Consider the following 20736-nt stretch of genomic DNA (forward strand, 5'->3'; position numbering starts at 1 on the left):
ATTGCTGGATGCCTACATCCCATAAAGCGTATCTCAAAAGAGGACATGATGTCAGGGGTGTTCCAAAAAGTAGCCCGTGTTGTTACATAATAATGGGTCAGCATTTCCACCAGGTTTCAGCAGACATGTCTGGCACCTGAATTTAGGGAGCAGGCATTGGTGGTGAGCGCAATTCTATAAAGTGTGTGCGCTCTTTATAGAATCAAGCTTAGTGATGATCTTTTCCAGTGTCCGTTCTTGTGTACCATTTATAGAATCCAGCCCTTAGGGCCTGATTCTACATATAGCGCCTGAAAAATCTGCACGGAAAACATTTCCGCCTAAGCGTGTTCTATAAGCGGTGCCTAGATTTAGGCGCTGTATGTAGAACATGCTTAGTTGGTATCATAGCTCCTAAAACTATGCACCTCCATTTACACCAACGAAAATGTGGTGTAAATCCTGGCACATGGATTTAGGCGCAGAGAACCATAATCTACAACAGTGAGTAAATTTTGGAATGCCCATGAAATGCTCATTTCCCTGTCCATAACTGTGCCCCTTTTTGACTGCGTGCATTAAAATGTAGGTGCAGTGCATTACAGAATACGCTTAGGGAGTTGTGCGCATAAATTCTAATTATTGTCAATTGGTGCTCATTATTGCTTAAGTGTTGTTAACAATGCTGATTGACTTGTTATGCCAATTAAGTTACGTGCGTCATTATAGAAAACGTTTGGATTTCGGCAAGAACACTAGGCGCACTATACAGAATCTGGAGATTAGTGTGCAAAGTTGCATGTGCAAAATATAGAAAAGTGGAAGTTATACACATAATTTAACAATGAGTTGCAAATTGGGCTTAACGAGCAATAATATTTCCTATCCCCTTGCCTTTATGTAGCCTCAGATAGAGTAGTCAGGGGAATAGTCAGGGAGGAGAACAGTGAGACTTTGGGGCAGTAAACGTTTGCACTTACCACATGGCAAGTGCTCAAATCACCGTGTAGTAGTGCAGAGCCTGTGCACTAACTGTTGAGTGTGTACAACTACCACACACAGAAAGTGGCCGGTTGTGTGCTATCTGCAGTATACAGTCCATGCCTATTCCCCACCCATTTGCCTCCCCATTACAGGCTATGCAGTTGGCAAACAATTAATGCTTGTTGTCCTGGCAGCGTGGTAATAGTTACCACAGTTGTGCACTAAATAAAGCACTGCCTTGTCTACTGCCTACAGAAATTTTTGAAAATTATCCTTTGCAGGTGCATAATATTAAGGTGCTTATTTTAGAAATGCTATATGCAATTTGATTGATTAATTGCCTCAAGTCGAAGTCAACTCCTGGCGAGCATATAGATTGACTTTCTCCAGCATTTTCTGTTTAAGTGTGTGTGTGTGTGTGTGTGTGTGTGTGTGGTGCTGGGGGGGGGGGGGGGGAGTCCAAAGCATTCATTGTTCTGATTGTGTCAGTCCACCTTATTGTTGGTCTTCCACACCCTCTTTTTCCTAGAGAGGTGCTGGACTTGGGAGGGGGGGAGGCAAGAGGTGCTGGATTTGTAGGTATGTGTGTACATCATTTTCCTGATTTTCTAAGAGAACTACACTTGTACTTTTGCTTTCAAAAATTGCATGGGGGGAGCAATTTTCTGATGAGCAATTTATGTGGAGAAAATGTTTTGAAAAGTGGTCTCTGAGGGGAACAATTTTCAGAACTATATAGTTGGTTACAAATTCTGTGGGTACTTTAACTCATGGACTTTGTACCAATTCACAAAAAGAAGGCATAAGTATACTTTCTTTTAGGAAACTTCCATGGGGGAAAATACCTTCAGAGTTGCACCTGCTTCTTGTGTGGGTACTTTATCCCTTGAAAATAATGAGCCTAGTTCTGAGAATGGAGAGGCGAGGTTCCGGTAGGTTCCCTTCTTTGCAGCAATATTAGATGAAGAGAATTATAGTTTGTCTGGTTTCCTGAAGACACTAAATGTGAAACATAGGACTATGTCGAGATCGGAGTAGAATTGAAAAGACTGGATTGCAAGATGTTATTAGGCACAGTATTGTAGCATGAAGATTTTGGGACACACAGAGAATATTGTATACTGTTTTTCTGATTTTATATGGTCAAGCTCATGCATATATGTTGAGTTTGGTAAGTATTGTAGGAAAAAATTATGATACTTCTTCTAAACATTAGTTAATGCTGCAGTACCCTAGTAGCACAACACAATCAAGTATGTGAGGCTATTTTCCATCATTTTCATTCTTGGCGGTGAGGACTTGGAACACACTGCCTGTACCGCTGAGATATATGATGGATATATGAAAGCTTTTTTTATCTCGTAAATTAATATTAACTAACCCCCTCCCGTTTACAAAGCCCTGCTAGCGGCTGCCGGTGCGGTAATGCCAACACAGCCCGTTCAAAGTTAAGGGGCTGTGTTGGCATCGCCGCACGGCAGCCACTATCGGGGCTTTGCAAAAGGGGGGGGGGAGTAAGAATTTGTGTTAGAGCCTTGTAACTAATTGATCTATCAATTCCTGAGAATGCTCAGTTGTTTCTTTTTGTGAGCTGCACAGAAATGTAGGCACTGTGTTGTACAATTGCCTTTCATGGAAAGAGAAGAGCAGTCCCTGCTCTAATTTCACACGCTCATTTTCAGATGACTTCCACCTGTTCGATCAATGTGAAACGTATTGGTTACTAACGTCCTCTAAATACCTAAATTTCAGCTTCATCATAGCTCACTCCAGTAACAAGCTTGTAGATTGGTATTCATTTGAGGCTCAGGTCTCTCGAAGCATTATTTAAGGTAGTCTTAAATGTCACTTATGCTTGCAGGCTAGTGTAATGCTTTGAAGAATAAATTGAGATTTTATTGGCCGGTATTTAGAGCAGCAGGAAGTATTGGAATTGTAATTTGGTCTGGCTCCTTTAGGACCTGAACAAGGAGAGCGTTTTGTGAACTCTGATGAGTCCCAAAAGAGTTGCAATTATTGATAAAGGTTGTTTATTATTATTTCTATTGATATTTTCTGGACACAGGAGGGTTTTTTTTTTTTTCAGTTTTACAGTTTGTCTTTCTTTCTCCCTGGCCCCTCTTCTTTTTCCAATAGTACTCGGTGTGGACTGCCCTCTGGGTTGCCTGGAATGTTTTCATCATCTGCTTCTATTTGGAAGTGGGTGGACTCTCTCGGGTAAGTCCCACTGCCACTTTTTTTGTTGTTGATTAATATAGAACATTGATTTAACTCTCTTGATGAAAAATCTGAATATTAATCATATAACCCTTATATTGCATTAATATTTTCTAATGAGGAAAAAAACATGATTGCACATAGGAGCATGTTTACAAAGAGTTAGAGTTTGCACTTAACGTGAGTTAACAGGCAAAGGCTCTGCTGCAACTGTTGGGGGAGGGGGTGTCCAGAATTTCACTTGCAGTTTCTGCACAGACAAGTACTCTAGCATGCCTTACTTTTGGGAGCTATGAGTGCAGATGTACCTAATACCACCTACAGTGCGCTGGCTGCAATGTGCAGTCTATGCCCAATCTCCACCCCTACTCTGCTGAGTGCCTACCTTTAGGCACTCCCACTTACATCATGTCAATAATAGGTGTAAATGAGTGCGATTAAATACAGCACGTTAACACGCAGCTTATATTATTCTGTAAGTTATGCATGTAAATGTTGGCTCTGCCCCTGTGAATGCGCCCTTGCATTTATGCATTTAAGGGTACTTTTACTAAGGTGCGCTAATGGATTTTAGTGTGTGCTAACAATTAGCACACACTAAATGAGAGTGGCGTTCCCTGGTTGCCTGACACCCAGGGCGGATCGCCACTGCACACCCCCCCCCCCAACACAGTCCCCCCACCTGCCTTCCAAGTTCCAGCTCTGTCCACCCCAGCGTGACGACGATGACAATGACACCTCCCCCCCCAACACGGTCCCCACCTGCCAACCAGGTTCCAGCTCCGTCCACCCCAGCGTGGCGCCTCGCATCTGCAGCGACGAGGCGATTTTCTTCTTTTTACAGTAGCGCAGCAGATGCGAGGCGCCATGCTGGGGTGGACGGAGCTGGAACCTGGTTGGCAGGTGGGGACTGCATCGGGGGTGTGTGGGGGAGGCGGTTCCATGCCAAGGGGGGTGTGGATGGACGGAGCGGAGCACCCCCCCCACCCGTTGACACCCGGGGTGGACTGCCCCCCCCGCCCTTGCTACGCCACTGCTAAATGATAAGACACCCCTAGGAAAAAATGGGCAACTTAACATTTAGCGCACACTGATTGTTAGCATGTACTAAATCTGTTAGTGCACTTTATAGAATAGCCCTATGTACACACCTATAACTTTAGCGTGTAAGTGTACATTTACCCTCATAAATGCTAGTATTGTATAATATAAGCAATAAGTGGTGCTTAAATTTAGACAGTTGTATCCCTGGAAGTGCTATGTATCCCATGGAGGAATGCATATCTATGTATTTATTTGTTTTGACTTGATTACACATCTTATCGTAAAATGTTCAAGGGTAGGCCTGAGGTTATGACTCTGGGGTATTGGGTATAGCATTGTGACTCCTTCCTCTTTCTCTTTACTTTGAAGATTATAATTTCTCTTTCACTTTGAGTAAAGTGGTAGGGTAGCCATGTTAGTTCACTTTTTAAGGTAATAAATAGAAATGAAACAGAACAAAGAAAAGAAAGTAAGATGATATCTTTTTTATTGGACTAATGTAATACATTTTTTGATTTATTTTATTTATTTATTAGGATTAACCACCTTTATGAACAGATTCACCCATGGCAGTGTACAGTACATCCAGTTTAACATAAAACTTACAATTTTTATCAACACAACAATAGTCAAATGACCAAATATAACAAATACAATAAATATGATGTCTGTACAATACAAACAATACAATACAATACCATAATAGACAGCATGGAAGAATATTCAAATAACATAGATATAATACAATGTCAGCCTAATACCAATGAAACACCTAATAAGTAACGCAGCAGAACATTCAAATAGCATAGATATGATGTTAATAGTTTTCTATGTAGCTGAGGGACCAAGTGCACATATAAAGATGGGGACAAGATGGGTAGTACACTGGGATGAATAGATGAGTGGCTAAACTCAAAGTGAAATTTCAAAACCATCTGAGGGGGGGGGGGGGTCCTTTTACAAAGGTGCACTGAAAAATGGCTTGCAGTACTGTAGGCGCGGGTTTTGGGCGCACGCAGGATCAATTTTTCAGCACGCCTACAAAAAAATGCCTCTTTTTTGCTGAAAAAGGACATGCATCAAAATCAAAATTGCCGTGCGTGTCCATTTTGGGTCTGAGACCTTACCGTCAGCCATAGACCTAGCGGTAAAGAATTTGGGTGGTAATGACCTATGCACGTCAGATGCCACTTGGCGTGCATCCACTGCCTGTGTCAGAAAATAAAAAATATTTTTCAGATGCGCATAGCAGACGTGCACCAAAATTGAAATTACTGCAAGGGCCACATGGTAACCGGCCGGTAACTCCAATTTGGCACACATTGGGCACACGTAGATGCCTATGCATCTTAGTAAAAGAGGCCCTGGGTTTCCTATTACATTATAAACCATAAAATTATATTACTTGGTCACCCTCTGATTACCCATGTATCTCTCCCTGTTCCTCACCTTCCCTCACGCCTTCCTTTTCCCATAAGGCCGTCATTGGAATGCTTTTCACACATATATATATATTCTGATACATGTCATCATATGATCTGAAGAAGAAGGTTACCTTCAAAAGCTCATCAGAAAATATATTGTTAGTTTAATAAAAATGGTATCATCTTCTTTTGTTTTGTTTTATTCTATTTATCTTTCGTTTTGAATAATTTTGCTGCTATAAATCACTTTGTGTATTTGTCCCTGACTTTGAAAGGCAGTATATCAAAATTTGAACTAAACTAAATTGAATTAAAGTTGTTGAGCTGTAAATGGATAAATATTTTAAGAGCCTGTGGTAGCATGGATGGTGTCTAGGAATGGAACCTCAACAAACACAGGGCCCCTTTTACTAAGCTGCAGCAAAAGGGGGCCTGTTCTAGCATTGGTGCATGTGTTTGACGGGCACCAAAGCCTCCTTTTACCGCAGCGGGTAAAAGATAGGTCTTTCTTTTCTTCAGGAAATGGCTATGTGGCAAGTGAAGCACTTGCCGTGCAAACATTTTTTTTTGGGGGGGGGGAGCCTTTACCGCTACCCATTGAGGTGGCGGTAAGGGTTCCTACGCTAACCTGGCAGTAACTGGGCAGCGAACGGCACTGTCCGATTACTGCTGGGTACACACCGGCACTACAAAACTAAAAATAATTTTGTAATGCCAGATATGATGGCGTGCTGGGGGTGGGAACTACTGCCAGGCAGCCACATTGGGCTCATCGCTGCTTTGTAAAAAGGCCCCACAGAGAGGTAAAAGTGGAACAAAAACACTTTGGGCCCTGTTTAATATGCTGTGCTGTTTACTAAGCGCTAAAAACGCTAGTGCACCTTAGGAGGACATCTTTGCCCTAGGAGTCTGTGGAAGGCAGAATACAGATTCTTCTCTTGTCCTTTTTTTCTTTCTACCCATTTTCTCTTACTGTCCTGTTGATACAGAATTCCATTCTTTTAATGATTTTATTAAATTTAATCCACATTGATGACTTTGCTTTAGGCAGATAATCAAATAAAACCAACCTTGAACCTTAAATGTTGATTTGTATTTACAAGTGTGTAAACCATGTTCATTTCACAGACTGGATAAACTAAAGAACAAAAAGTCTCTTGAATTTATGTAATCTTCAGTCCTATCCCTGGCAGGGCCCTATAGTCTCAGTGTAGGTAGAGTATTATCTTCAAGGTATACATGAGTGGTATGGTTGTTTTTTAATTGTTAATTGTGGTATAAATGCATAGGTCTTTCCTATTTTTGTGGAGTTCTTTTTATAGTTTCTTATTTTAATGTATTGGAAACCACTAAGACAAAAAGTAATCCACAAAAAATGAAACTTATACTCTTGTAATATAAGGTAAAGGGAAGGAAAAGCCTCATAGTAGCTCTCAAAACATGTAGCTCCCAACGTATACAGATCCCCATACATGTTGGGAGCTACATGCTTTGAGAGCTACTTTGAGGCTTTTCCTTCCCTTCACCTCATATTACAAGAGTATAAGTTTCATTTTTTGTGGATTACTTTTTGTCTTTGCTATTTTGCATGTGTAATACCACACCCATCCTTTAGTACGCTTGTAAGCCGCTAAGACCTGTCGAAGCCGGGTGATATGTAAAGTTTTAGAAAACATGAATAAAAACACTAGTCCTGGATATCCTTGGTTTCGAAAATCGCTGAAAATCAGAAACGTCCATGTCTAGGGATGACCAAATTTCAGGATTTGGATGTCCCTGACTGTATTATCGAAACGAAAGATGGATGTCCATCTTGTTTCAAAAATACAGGTTTCCCTGCCCCTAGATCGAGACTTTTTGCGAGGACGTCCAAATCAAAATGTGGACATCCCTTTCGAAAATGCCCTTCCATGTCACATTACCACCTCACTATATGTCTACAAATATGTGGAGTGGTTTAGGCAAATTGAACAATGAAAAATATAGTACATTAAAAAAGATTCTAAAATAAGTAATATTTTCCATATACAAAACAGACTTTACACAAGGGGAAGTTTTCATGCATTGTTTCCAAGACCACGAGTACTTTTTAGCTGAAGATTTTTAAAATGAAAGTGTGCAAGCAACTTCCGTTTCAAGATTTTCAAAGAAACACATACTCCCACATATTTGCACCTCCTTTTTCTGCTTGTCCTTCTAGACAAAATAATATGCAAAACCACACATGCTGCAATCCGTACCCTAATCTCACCCCTGGGAATACTTCCATTCAATGTGAGAAAAAGTGCACACATTGTAGAACATTTTTACTCATACCCCCTGCAGGGTAGGCAATTTTCACATAAACAAAGACTCCTCATTTTCCATATTTGGCTGAATGTTTCTGTAATCATAGGTAAAGTACAAAGAAAGTTGGAAAAAGGTGTTCTCTTTAAATGCAATCACCTGCTCATATGAAATATATAATTTCCCATGGCAGCGGTTAGATGGGTTAGAGCAGAAACGATACATTTACTCAAGAAATTGAAGGCAGCATGGTCTTTCATTTTAAGACATGGCCTGTTTCCGTCTACTCCTGCACAATTAAAAGATGTAATATGCATGTGGTAGCATAAGGCATATTTCCATGTAACGTTTTAGAAGGCACCAACCTTTTGAAAAAATTCACTACTTGAAAATCCAATTTACAACTAAGTTATGCGATGTAATGCTAAGCAGAAACAGCATTGCCCAATTCCAGCATAATAGCTATGGCCTTAGGTGGTATTAGTGGCTGTTAATTGAAAATTCCAAGCACTTGTAATGTGCCCTTCATGGAAGGCTAGAAGTAGTCATTTTTTACAGAAATGTCATTTGATTCATTACTAGCAGCTACACGTATTATTTGTGATTGCTACATGCTACCTGCTTCCTTACAACACAATTTGAGGCATGCTGTTCTGGGCTGCAACTTATTAAAGCAAGACACAGCTATGATAATATGAGATTTAAAAAAAAAAAAAAGCACAAGGAAAGAGAATCATTGGATGTTCTGAAACTTTCTTTTATACAATCTATTGCTGAGAGCTTACTCACGAATTCTGTATAGGTTGCCCAAATTTGGGCGCCCAGATCCGTGTGTAAATGAATTTGTCAATTAGACGCTAACAATCAATGACTACAGTTAACAAGCAATTAATTGGAAGCAATTAGGGGTTAAGCATGGATATGGCCTAGGCCCAATTCTATAAGATGCGTGCCCAAATTTCATAGCATGCAACTCCAAAGGGGGCATGGGCCGGTCAGGGCCATTCCCAGAATTCAGGCGCCATGTTTCAGAATATCTGCATTTGCGCACCTACCTGCTATCGGTTGGGTGCCAACATTTACATCAGCCTTTGGCAGGTATAAATGCCAGGCGTGAAATGCGCAGAAAGCTAGTATTCTATAAAGGACGCTCTACACAGAGAAGCCTTTCAGAATACTTGCTTAGCCTAATTTTGGATGCCATAGATTGAATCTAGCCCATTATGCACCATTTTATAGATTTGGCCATCAACGTAAGAATGGCAAGAACCATCTAGTAAATTCCATCCTGGCTCTATGGTGGCTGTTAGGGATATGCACAGAACAAAACACTGGAGTTACTGAAGCTTCATCTGCCTTTGCCATTTGGGAGACACAGACCGTAGAAGTCTGTCTGGCATTGGCCTCAGTTCCCCCTTGCTGAATTTGGTTAACTTTCTTTTAGTCTTCTTTCGATTTGTAGGTTAACATGTTAATAGTTTGGCATGTATTAAGGGACCCTTTTGCTAAACTGTGTTAGGCACAGTCTGCCCGAAATTCAGTGCAGACTCCTGTCCGGTTAAATTGCACATAACTGGCTATCTGCAAATGTTCAGTGGGAGATAGCCGGTTATCTGCCACTGAATATTTGTGGGCAGTGCTTAGCGGATAACCGGCTATATCGAGTGATATAGCCAGATATGTATGAATATTCAGCGCATCGCCAACTAAGTTTGGCAGCAAATTGGGCCACCGAAATAGCAGGCTTACCTTTGGCTGGTTTAAACTTAACTGGCCAGCGCTAAATATTGACTTGGTCAGTTATGTTTAAACCGGACAAAAATAAACTGGCTATTCAATGCCGGTCACCGCGAACTGCCTGGCATTGAATATCTGGGCTCAGCGCTGACCACGGGAGGCAGCCCGGCTAACTCCCGCGGTCTGAATATCGGGCCCAGTCTGTCCTTACGTGGGCCTTTCCTGTGTGGCTGTAAAAGAGGCAATTTCCTATTTCTTGAATATATGGCCATGTGCTAATGTTAGCATTAACACACGACCATTACAAAAAAAAAAAAAAAGACCACGGGAGCACTTACTGCCTCTTATTTAGGAAGCACTAAGGGCTCCCAAGTTATGGAGACAGTAACCAGTTAGCGTGGTGCTAATGATTACATGGAGAGGCATAATAGAAGGAAAATGTCTATCTCCATGGGCGTTTATCTCCGAGAACGGGTCCATGAAGGGGCGGACCAAACCGTATTTTCGAAAAACATGGACGTTTATCTTTTTTTGAGCTGGGCGTTTTTGTTTTTCAGCAATAATGGAAACCGAAAGCGCTCAGCTCAAAAACGATTTAAATCCAAGGCATTTGTTTGTGGGAGGGGCCAGGAGTCGTAGTGCACTGGTCCCCCTCACATGCCAGGACACCAACCGGGCACCCTAGGGGGCACTTTTACAAAAAAAAAAAACAAGGTAAAACAGCTCCCAGGTGCATAGCACCCTTCCCTTGGGTGTTGAGCCCCCCAAATCCCCCTCAAAACCCACTGCCCACAAGTCTACACCATTACTATAGCCCTAAGGGGTGAAGGGGGGCACCTACATGTGGGTACAGTGGGTTTGGGGGGCGGTTTGGAGGGCTCCCATTTACCAGCACAAGTGTAACAGGTGGGGGGGAGATGGGCCTGGGTCCACCTGCCTGAAGTCCACTGCACCCCCTAATAACTGCTCCAGTGACCTGCATACTGCTGCCAGGGAGGTGGGTATGACATTTGAGGGTGAAAATAAAAAGTTGTGAAACGGCATATTTTGTGGTGGGAAGGGGTTTGTGACCACTGGGGGAGTCAGGGGAGGTCATCCCCGATTCCCTCCAGTGGTCATCTGGTCATTTAGGGCACTTTTTGGGGCCTTATTCGTGGAAAAACAGGGTCCAGGAAAAGTGCCCTAAATTCTCGCTAAAAATGCATATTTTTTTTCCATTATCGGCGAAAGGCGCCCATCTCTGATCGCCCGATAACCATGCCCCAGTTCCACCTTCACCACGCCTTCGACACGCCCCCATCAACTTTGTCCGCATCCACGACGGAGTGCAGTTGAAAACGTCCAAATTCGGCTTTCGATTATACCGCTTTATTCGTTTTTGTGAGATAAACGTCTATCTCCCAATTTGGGTCGCAATATAGGCGTTTTTCTTTTTCAATTATAAGCTGGATAGTAACATAGTAACATAGTAGATGACGACAGAAAAAGGCCTGCACGGTCCATCCAGTCTGCCCAACAAGATAACTCATATGTGCTACTTTTTGTGTATACCCTACTTTGATTTGTACCTGTGCTCTTCAGGGCACAGACCGTATAAGTCTGCCCAGCACTATCCCCACCTCCCAAGCACCAGCCCCGCCTCCCAACCACTGGCTCTGGCACAGACCGTATAAGTCTGCCCAGCTATATCCTCGCCTCCCAACCACTGGCTCTGGCACAGACCGTACAAGTCTGCCCAGCACTATCCCCGCCTCCCAACCACCAGCCCCGCTTCCCACCACCGGCTCTGGCACAGACCGTATAAGTCTTCCCAGCACTATCGCCGCCTCCCTACCACCAGCCCCGTCTCCTGATCTTGACTAAGCTCCTTCTTCTGTGAGAATACTAAACATTTAACCCTACTCTTTGTTTTCTATCTTTTAACCTGTATTTAATCCACAATAGAACACTACCTCCTATCACATGACTTTCCAATTTACATAGTAACATAGTACCATAGTAGATGACGGCAGAAAAAGACATGCACGGTCCATCCAGTCTGCCCAACAAGATAAACTCATATGTGCTACTTTTTGTGTATATCTTACCTTGATTTGCATCTGTCATTTTCAGGGAACAGACCGTAGAAGTCTGCCCAGCACTAGCCCCGCCTCCCAACCCCCAGCCCCACCTCCCACCACCGGCTCTACCACCCAATCTCGGCTAATCTTCTGAGGATCCCTTCCTTCTGAACAGGATTCCTTTATGCTTATCCCACGCATGTTTGAATTCCGTTACTGTTTTCATTTCCACCACCTCCCGCGGGAGGGCATTCCAAGCATCCACTACTCTCTCCGTGAAAAAATACTTCTGACATTTTTCTTGAGTCTGCCCCCCTTCAATCTCATTTCATGTCCTCTCGTTCTACCATCTTCCCATCTCCGGAAAAGATTCGTTTACGGATTAATACCTTTCAAATATTTGAGCGTCTGTATCATATCACCCCTGTTTCTCCTTTCCTCCAGAGTATACATGTTTAGTTCAGCAAGTTTCTCCTCATACGTCTTGTAACGCAAATCCCATACCATTCTCGTAGCTTTTCTTTGCACTGCTTCAATTCTTTTTACATCCTTAACAAGATACGGCCTCCCAAACGGAACACAATACTCCAGGTGGGGCCTCACCAACGACTTATATAGGGGCATCAACACCCCCTTTCTTCTGCTGGTCACACCTCTCTCTATACAACCTAACAACCTTCTAGCTACGGCCACTGCTTTGTCACACTGTTTCGTCGCCTTCAAATCCTCAGATACTATCACCCCAAGATCCCTCTCTCCGCCCGTACCTATCAGACTCTCCCCGCCTAACACATACGTCTCCCGTAGATTTCAATTCCCTAAGTGCATCACTTTGCATTTCTTCGCATTGAATTTTAATTGCCAAACCTTAGACCATTCTTCTAGCTTCCTCAAATCCTTTTTCATGTTTTCCACTCCCTCCCGGGTGTCCACTCTGTTACAGATCTTAGTATCATCCGCAAATAGGCAAACATTACCTTCTAACCCTTCGGCAATGTCACTCACAAATATATTGAACAGAATCGGCCCCAGCACCGATCCCTGAGGCACTCCACTACTCACCTTTCCCTCCTCCGAGCGAATTCCATTCACCACCACCCTCTGGCGTCTGTCCGTCAACCAGTTCCTAATCCAGTTCACCACTTCAGGTCCTATCTTCAGCCCATCCAGTTTATTTAAGAGCCTCCTGTGGGGAACCGTGTCAAAAGCTTTGCTGAAATGTAAGTAGATTACGTCCTCCTGTCACCCAATCAAAGAACTCAATGAGATTCATTTGGCACGATTTCCCTTTGGTAAAACCATGTTGTCTCGGATCTTGCAACTTATTTGCTTCCAGGAAATTCACTATCCTTTCCTTCAGCATCGCTTCCATTACTTTTCCAATAACCGAAGTGAGGCTTACCGGCTGTAGTTTCCAGCGTCTTCCCTATCACCACTTTTGTGAAGAGGGACCACCTCTGCCATTCTCCAGTCCCTCGGAACCTTTCCCGTCTGCAAGGATATATTAAACAAATCTTTAAGAGGACCCGCCAAAACCTCTCTGAGCTCCCTCAATATCCTGGGATGGGTCCCATCCGGTCCCATGGCTTTGTCTACCTTTAGCTTTTCAAGTTGTTGATACACACTTTCTTCCGTGAACGGTGCTCTATCCACTTCATTCTCATTTGTACTATTTCCAGTCCATTGCGTTCCTTCTCCAGGATTTTCTTCTGTGAAAACAGAACAAAAGTATCTATTTAGCAAATTTAGTGCAGCCACGCCCATTTTCTGCCTGTGATATGCCCCTCCCCCCCCAAATAAGAAAAAAATAAATACTGCCTGCTTAGCAGACTCAGATGAACTGAACATATGCAGGGAACGGCTAGAGGCACGCTGCTGACTTCCTCTCTTCTGAGGCAGCATGAGGTGGAGGGGCTGCTCAGGCAGCAGATCTCATCTGGCAAGGCTTCAACATCCCTGCCAGCAAAGGTACAATTTCTAACGTGAGGGAGGGGGGGGGGGGCGGAGGAGGAAATGTGTGACCCCCTAGTCCACCCCTCCCCTCCCCCCCAAAATTGGACTGCTAGGTACTCCTCTATGGGCCATATTCCCTTATATCAAAACATGACCCCCATAGAAGTAGTACCATGAGACTAGCATTAGGGGTCACTTTGGAAGGCCATTTTAAAAGAGGTTCCCTGGGAGCACTGGGTTGTGTGTTAGTAGCTCAGGGCTCCAGGGAGCAGAATAATGAAGCTTGTGAGGTTTGTTACAAGCGGCATTATCCCTTTACCATAGGAGTCACTAACTTGCAGTACTGTCTTACCACTGGTTAGTGACTCCTGTGGTAAACTAAGCTGCAGCAAAATGCCGTATTTTTTTCTGCAGTGTAGTAACTTCCCTCCTAAATGAAATATATATGCAGTGGCATTCTTAGGGAGGCTGACACCCGCCCCGCCCCCCCCCCCCCGGGTGCAGCACCCCCCCCCCCCCCCCCGGAACAGCACGATGCCCCCCCGGAGAAAGAACCCCCGATCCCCCGGCGAAAGAACCCCCCCGGTTGCACACCGCTAGTGGGGGGGAGGGTGCCGCGCTCCTGCCGGCTCTTCGTTTTCATGCTCCCTCTGCCCCGGAACAGGAAATAACCTGTTCTGGGGCAGAGGGAGCATGAAAACGAAGAGCCGACAGTCGCGCGGCACCCCCCCCAGCGGCGTGCACTTGGGGCGGACCGCCCCCCCTTGGTACGCCACTGTATATATGAGTGAGAAATTGGTGGCGAAGATTATATTATTAGACACAATGAGGCAGGCCCGCTGAGAGGGGGGCATGGGGGCCAAGGGGGACCCAGCTGACCCAGTTACATGTGGGCCTGGGCCCCTCCACTTTGAACTTGGGCCCCCAACTATAATCCCTGGAATGGCTGGCGGGAATGCCCATGCCCCACCAGCCAAAGAACTCCAAGACCCATACCTCCCCTGGTGTGAGGAAGTTGGCAGCATGCTTTCTAGCAGCTGACACCAGCACTCCGTTCAGGCTCAGTTCCCACGCATGTACTGAACATGTGCAAAGAGTACCAGCATCAGTGGTTAGAAAGCATGCTGCTGACATCCTCACACTAGGGAAGGTTCAGGACGCAGAGCTATTTCTCTGGCTGAGCTTGGGCATCCATGACAACAAAGGTAAAATTTTTAGTGGAGGTTGATGGAGTTGGAGAGAGAGAGAGAGCAGAAAGGAATGGGTGGCCCCCCCAGTCCCTCCCCCCCCCCCCCCCCCCCCCCCCCACAAAAATGGATTGCTGGTTATGCCTCTGCTGTTATTCATAGTGCTACAGGTTTGTCCTGGGCCTGCTTTTGTCTCTTAGCAGCCATGTGATGAGGATAATTCTATAACAAGATGCCTAGGATAAGAAGGTAAGCAGTGCCTATTTTGTCTATTTTATATAGATAAGTAAGCACACACTTTCTTTACAGAATGCCAGAAGTGGCAGAAAATAGCTGGTGTAAATGTCCACACTTAGATGTTAGCCAGAATGAATGTAAATTATAGTAATATATTTGTGTGCCCAACCCATGCTCCATCCAAACTCTGTCCATGCGTACACCCATTGGCAAAGTACACATCATCAAATCCTGGCACATACCTTTCCAATAATCAATATTCTGTAAGAGGTCATTTACCCACGTAAGTAGCCACTTTCATGCATAACTGACTAGAATACCACCATTTCTGTGCACTCATGCCCCCCTAAAACGAGGTGGCTCCTTCTGGAATTATTCTCATAATTCTAAATCACTGGTGAATTCTATAAATGACATCTAAAAAAATCAACACCAAAAAACCCCACTTAAGCGGTATTAAATAAACAGCGTCTAAAATTCAGCGCAGTTACATAAGTATTGCCATACTGGGAAAGACCAAAGGTCCATCAAGCCCAGCATCCTGTTTCCAATAGTGGCCAATCCAGGTCACAAATACCTGGCAAGATCCCAAAAAAGTACAAAACATTCTATACTGCTTATCCCAGAAATAGTGGATTTTCCCCAAGTCCATTTAATAATGGTCTATAGACTTTTTCTTTAGGAAGCCGTCCAAGCCTTTTTAAAACTCTGCTAAGCTAACCGCCTTTACCACATTCTCTGGCTATGAATTACAGAGTTTAATTACACGTTGAGTAAAGAAAACTTTTCTCCGATTCGTTTTAAGTTTACTACATTGTAGCTTCATCGCATGCCCCCTAGTCCTAGTATTTTTGGAAAGCGTGAACAGACACTTCACATCTACCCGTTCAACTCCACTCATTATTTTATAGACCTCTATCATATCTCCCCTCAGCTGCCCTTTCTCCAAGCTGAAGAGCCCTAGCCGCTTTAGCCTTTACTCATAGGGAAGTCGTCCATCCCCTTTATCATTTTTGTCGCCCTTCTCTGTACCTTTTCTAATTCCACTATATCTTTTTTGAGATGCGGCGACCAGAATTGAACACAATATTTGTTTTCCATTCCTTTCCTAATAATACATAGCATAACATTAAAGCAGAGAGGTTGTACATAAATTTAGGCACTACCATTTGCACCAACAAAACCATAGTGCACATGCCCATTCCTAAATTTACACGCGGAGCACCCATATTCTATAATTATGTGCGTAACTCACAACCACACCCCTGATCTGCCACAAAACGTCCATGACCCTCCCATTTCCACGCCTCCCCTTTTTCAGGCCACGTGTAAATTGTAGGTGCAGATTATGCACCTAAATTTATGTGCGTAAGTCCCAATTAAATCTAATTAGTGCCAATATTTGCTTATTAAAAAGCCAATTATTGGCACTAATTGGCTTGTTATTCTATTAAATTATGCGTGCAAATCACAGATATACCTAAATTTCTGCATGCAATTTTTGGCGACTTTTATAGTATTAGGGGGTCAGTGTCAGTATTAAATTATGCAATTCCTCGCAGTGAAATAGCAGGGCAAATGTATAGCCTTGGCACTTTTTAACACCAGTGGCTGGTGCGCCATTGTGAATTACTACTATAAAATGCGCCATATTTACTTATCTCAGTCTGCCGCCACTTAGATGAAACTGAGGGTTGTATTAAATGCACTTCCTTCCAGCAGTCCATGGTAGTGGTAATAAAAATTATGTGCATATTATGTGAGAATATTTTTATCATTGCTATAATCAAGTATAATACAATCTGTGCATTTGTATTCCGCCAGCTCCCCAAATGGGCCCAAAATGGATCAGAAGAAAGAGGCTGGAACTAAAAATGGGAAGTACAAATCTCCCAAGAACATTCATCAGGCAAAACAACTTAACAAACAGAAAAGTTTTGAAAAGACAAAGCCTAGATAAGATGTCTGAGACTGAAGTCCTCTGGACAAGTTATTCCAGATTGTAGGCACTTGATAACCAAGGAGGCCTTTTACTAAGCTGCACTATGAGCTGGTATTAGCATGGGCGTTTTGAGGCCTTATGCAGGCCTTTCCCACACACTAAGCCCATTTTTAGTGTGACTGGCAAAAAGGGCTTTTTTTTCAATTTTTTTCGTTAACAGCCATGCACTAAAGTTAGCATTAGCACACAGCTGTTAAAAAGATTAATGCAAGAGCTCTTACCATCACCTGTTTAAGTGACAGTAAGGACCCCGTGTTAGCTATGTGCTAACCAATTAGTTCGTGGCAATGTAGATGTGTCCCTGACATACTGCTAAATAATAATAATTACCACATGCTTACCGCGTTCAGATCCCACAGCTAACACAAAATACTTTAGCGTGTACTACGTTAGGCTATTTTTGGTATGTTAAATGTGCAGTAATGCTTAATGCAGCTTAGTAAAATCCAATATTTTCCTATGGTGTAAACCTATACATATATATGTATATTTGACCCCACCATTTTTCCTCCATTTCCTTTCGGGTTTTCAACTCAGTCAGAACTATGGCTGGATCTGGCAGCATGAGTTCTCATTTGAAGCTACCTAGGAATGTTTCTCCTATTGTATATCCCATGCAAATGTACATCAGTCAGTCTGTAGTGCGGGGCCGGGGTAGATCTTGCAAAACGTTTCCTTCTGTAAATCTGCAATCATGGGCTTTAATCTGACCTTTAGGCACCATTGCTGTGTAATAACTAGTTCATCCCCTTCCCCTTCCAAGAGGCTCTGAAAGCTGCCTGTGAAGTATCTCTTCCCAAACTAACAGGGGGACTGGGAAAGGTCAGCCAAAAATTAAACTATGATCTGTTTGCATGGAGATGCACAGCACTGCCCCTGAGCCACTGACAGGGACTTTAAAAAGAGCAGTCAGAATTGAAAAAGGTAAATAGTTAAAGAGCTCTGATTTGCCAGAAAGATAGGTGGTAAGTAAATGTCACAGCTTTGAAGTAGACAGAAACGCTCAATGCATCTCATTTAAAGTTAAAAGATTTGACTAATATTTAGCTCCAATGTGTGCTGAAGTTTCCAGGAATTTTCTGGAAGCCTTTACAATTAACAAATATACTAACCAGATTTCTTATTTTAAAGTTCAAAACATACACAATAATAACCAATCCCCGGCACAACTGATGTCACACGCAAGAATCATATTATTGCATGTATACAATCTGTAATTATCACATCACTCAAAATGCACTGTCTCTGAAATTCTCCAACTGTCACTTTTTTTCTCTACATGTGAAATACCTGGAGGAGCATTTTTGAAAGGGACGTCCATGTTTTGATTTGGACGTCCTCGCAAAACGTTCCGATCTAGGGTCGGGGAAACCCTTATTTTCGAAAAAGATGGACGTCCATCTTTCATTTCGAAAATACCGTCAGGGACGGCCAAATCTTTAAATTTGGTCGTCCCTAGATTTGGAAGTCCCTAAACATGGTCGTTTCTGATTTTCGGCGATAATCGAAACCAAGGATGTCCATCTCAGAAACGACCAAATGCAAGCCATTTGGTTGTGGAAGGAGCCAGCATTTCTAGTGCACTGGTCTCCCTGACATGTACAAATTTGGGTACATGCCAAGTCTGCACACACAATTTAACTGAATGATGAGCTATTAGCACTGATAATTAGCTTTTTAACAAGCAATTATTGGCACTATGTAATTAAAATGTATGCATGTAAATTTAGGCATAGGATCCATGCTTAAATTTTATGTGCGAGTCAAAAAAGGGGGTGTAGAAATGGGAGGATCATGGGCAGACTGTAGGCATGCCTTTAAGAAATGCATGTAGTTCAAGAATAAGGGCATCTGTGCCTAAATCTTCACATGGGTATTTCCACCACATTACTGCTATTCTATAAACTATGCCTAACTTTAAGCGCATTCTGTAGAATAGCGCTTTTTTATGTCAATTTTTTGCTGACATATATAGAATTTACCCCATGGATGGGCAGATCGGATAGGCCATATGACCTTTATCTATAAAGCGTGATTTACTATGATGCATTATCCGCATGTCCCTTATGCTTTCATAGAAAATCTGAACAATTTTTCATGTTGCACAGTGAGGGTAATTATGCCGGAGAACGTAGTGAAGGCAGTTAGCTTGGCAGAGTTTAAAAAGGGGTTGGACGATTTCCTAAAGGACAAGTCCATAGACCGCTACTAAATGGACTTGGGAAAAATCCGCAATTTTGGGAATAATTTGTATAAAATGTTTGTACGTTTGGGTAGCTTGCCAGGTGCCCTTGACCTGATTGGCCACTGTCGGGGACAGGATGCTGGGCTCGATGGACCTTTGGTCTTTTCCCAGTATGGCATTACTTATGTACTTATGTAAGCGGGCACCTATTTAAAGCCTATTCTATAAAGGAATGTAGGCACCTACTTTTCTTTATTAAATACTAGTATATCAGGGGAAATACATGATATATTTTTGATGCAACCACTTACACCAACCAGCTGGTATAAATGATTGTGCCTAGATTGCTAAAAATATGTATAAAGTATACTATTCTATTATTTACATGTATAATTGTCTGCTCTAACCACACTCCACCTATATGTATGCCTATGGGATGCAAGAGAAAGAGTTAGAGAAGGGAGATGAAAGGCTGATGGATAGGTGAAAGGTGAATAAAGGGAAACTCGAAACTAGCAGGTAAAAGGGAGAAATGTCGTCTAGCTGTGAGTGGCTAGAGGGTGGAAAGAGAAGTCTGTGAAGGATCAATCTCAGAGAGATACAGAGAAGGAAGTAAAAAAGACAAGTAGAGAGAGAATAAACAAAATGAAAGAAAAAAAACATTGAATGAAGAGAAAACAAAAGAGGAAAGTGGAAAAGATAGACTGGAACTGTATGATTAAAGAAAATGTCCAGAGGTCAAAGAGTCATTTCTTCAGTTGACAGTGTCAAAATTTTGGGGGTGATCCTTGTGCCCAGTTATTTTTTTCCCTATAGTTTCTGCCGTGGCTCAGGCTTCTTTCTGGTGTTGTTGGCAGCTGCAGCTCCTGAGGCCATACCTGCAATCTGCAGATCTTGCAACTTAGATCCATGCTTTATTTACAAGTATGCTGGATCAAGTTTCTGGGCATGAGCAAGTAACTGGATTGCACTGTTCTGGACTTTCTGAAGCCATTTGATAGAAACCTGAGGGAGACTGGAATAGACAATGTTATTGTAATCCAGATAAGAAAGGATCAAAGAGCAAAGAGTAGCACAGGAGGAATCATCCAGGTATGGGTGAAGAGAGCAAATAGAGGGAGCAGAAGGAGGCCTTCACAACAGAGGAGATATGTGGGCTGAAAGATAACTGAGAATCAAGGGTCACCCCAAGATACTTCATGGACTGGACCAGCTGGACAATGGTATTATACAGGGAAAGGGTAACAGAAGGTGCAAGAGCATGACCAGAGACCCAGAGAGTAACAGTTTTCGATAGGTTCAGAACAAAATGAGCAAAGAGGTGGTAGTGCCCAAAGAGGTGATAGTGCCCTTGTATAAATCTCTTGTGAGGCCCCATTTAGAATACTGTGTGCAATTCTGGAGGCCGTACCTTCAAAAAGATATAAACAGGATGGAGTCA

General features: G+C 43.0%; 1 protein-coding gene across 1 annotated transcript in view; it reads left to right on the top strand.

The window, feature by feature from the left end:
- NKAIN3 (sodium/potassium transporting ATPase interacting 3) overlaps nt 1-20736 on the top strand; it is an 829211-nt gene that overhangs the window by 461376 nt on the left and 347099 nt on the right. Inside the window, exon 3 of the mRNA XM_030214894.1 lies at nt 3100-3180. Coding sequence (XP_030070754.1) covers nt 3100-3180 — 81 coding nt within the window. The remainder of the gene's footprint in view (nt 1-3099; nt 3181-20736) is intronic.

The sequence above is a fragment of the Microcaecilia unicolor genome, chromosome 1 (genome assembly GCF_901765095.1).
Source record: "Microcaecilia unicolor chromosome 1, aMicUni1.1, whole genome shotgun sequence".
Classification (NCBI taxonomy): Eukaryota; Metazoa; Chordata; class Amphibia; order Gymnophiona; family Siphonopidae; genus Microcaecilia; species Microcaecilia unicolor.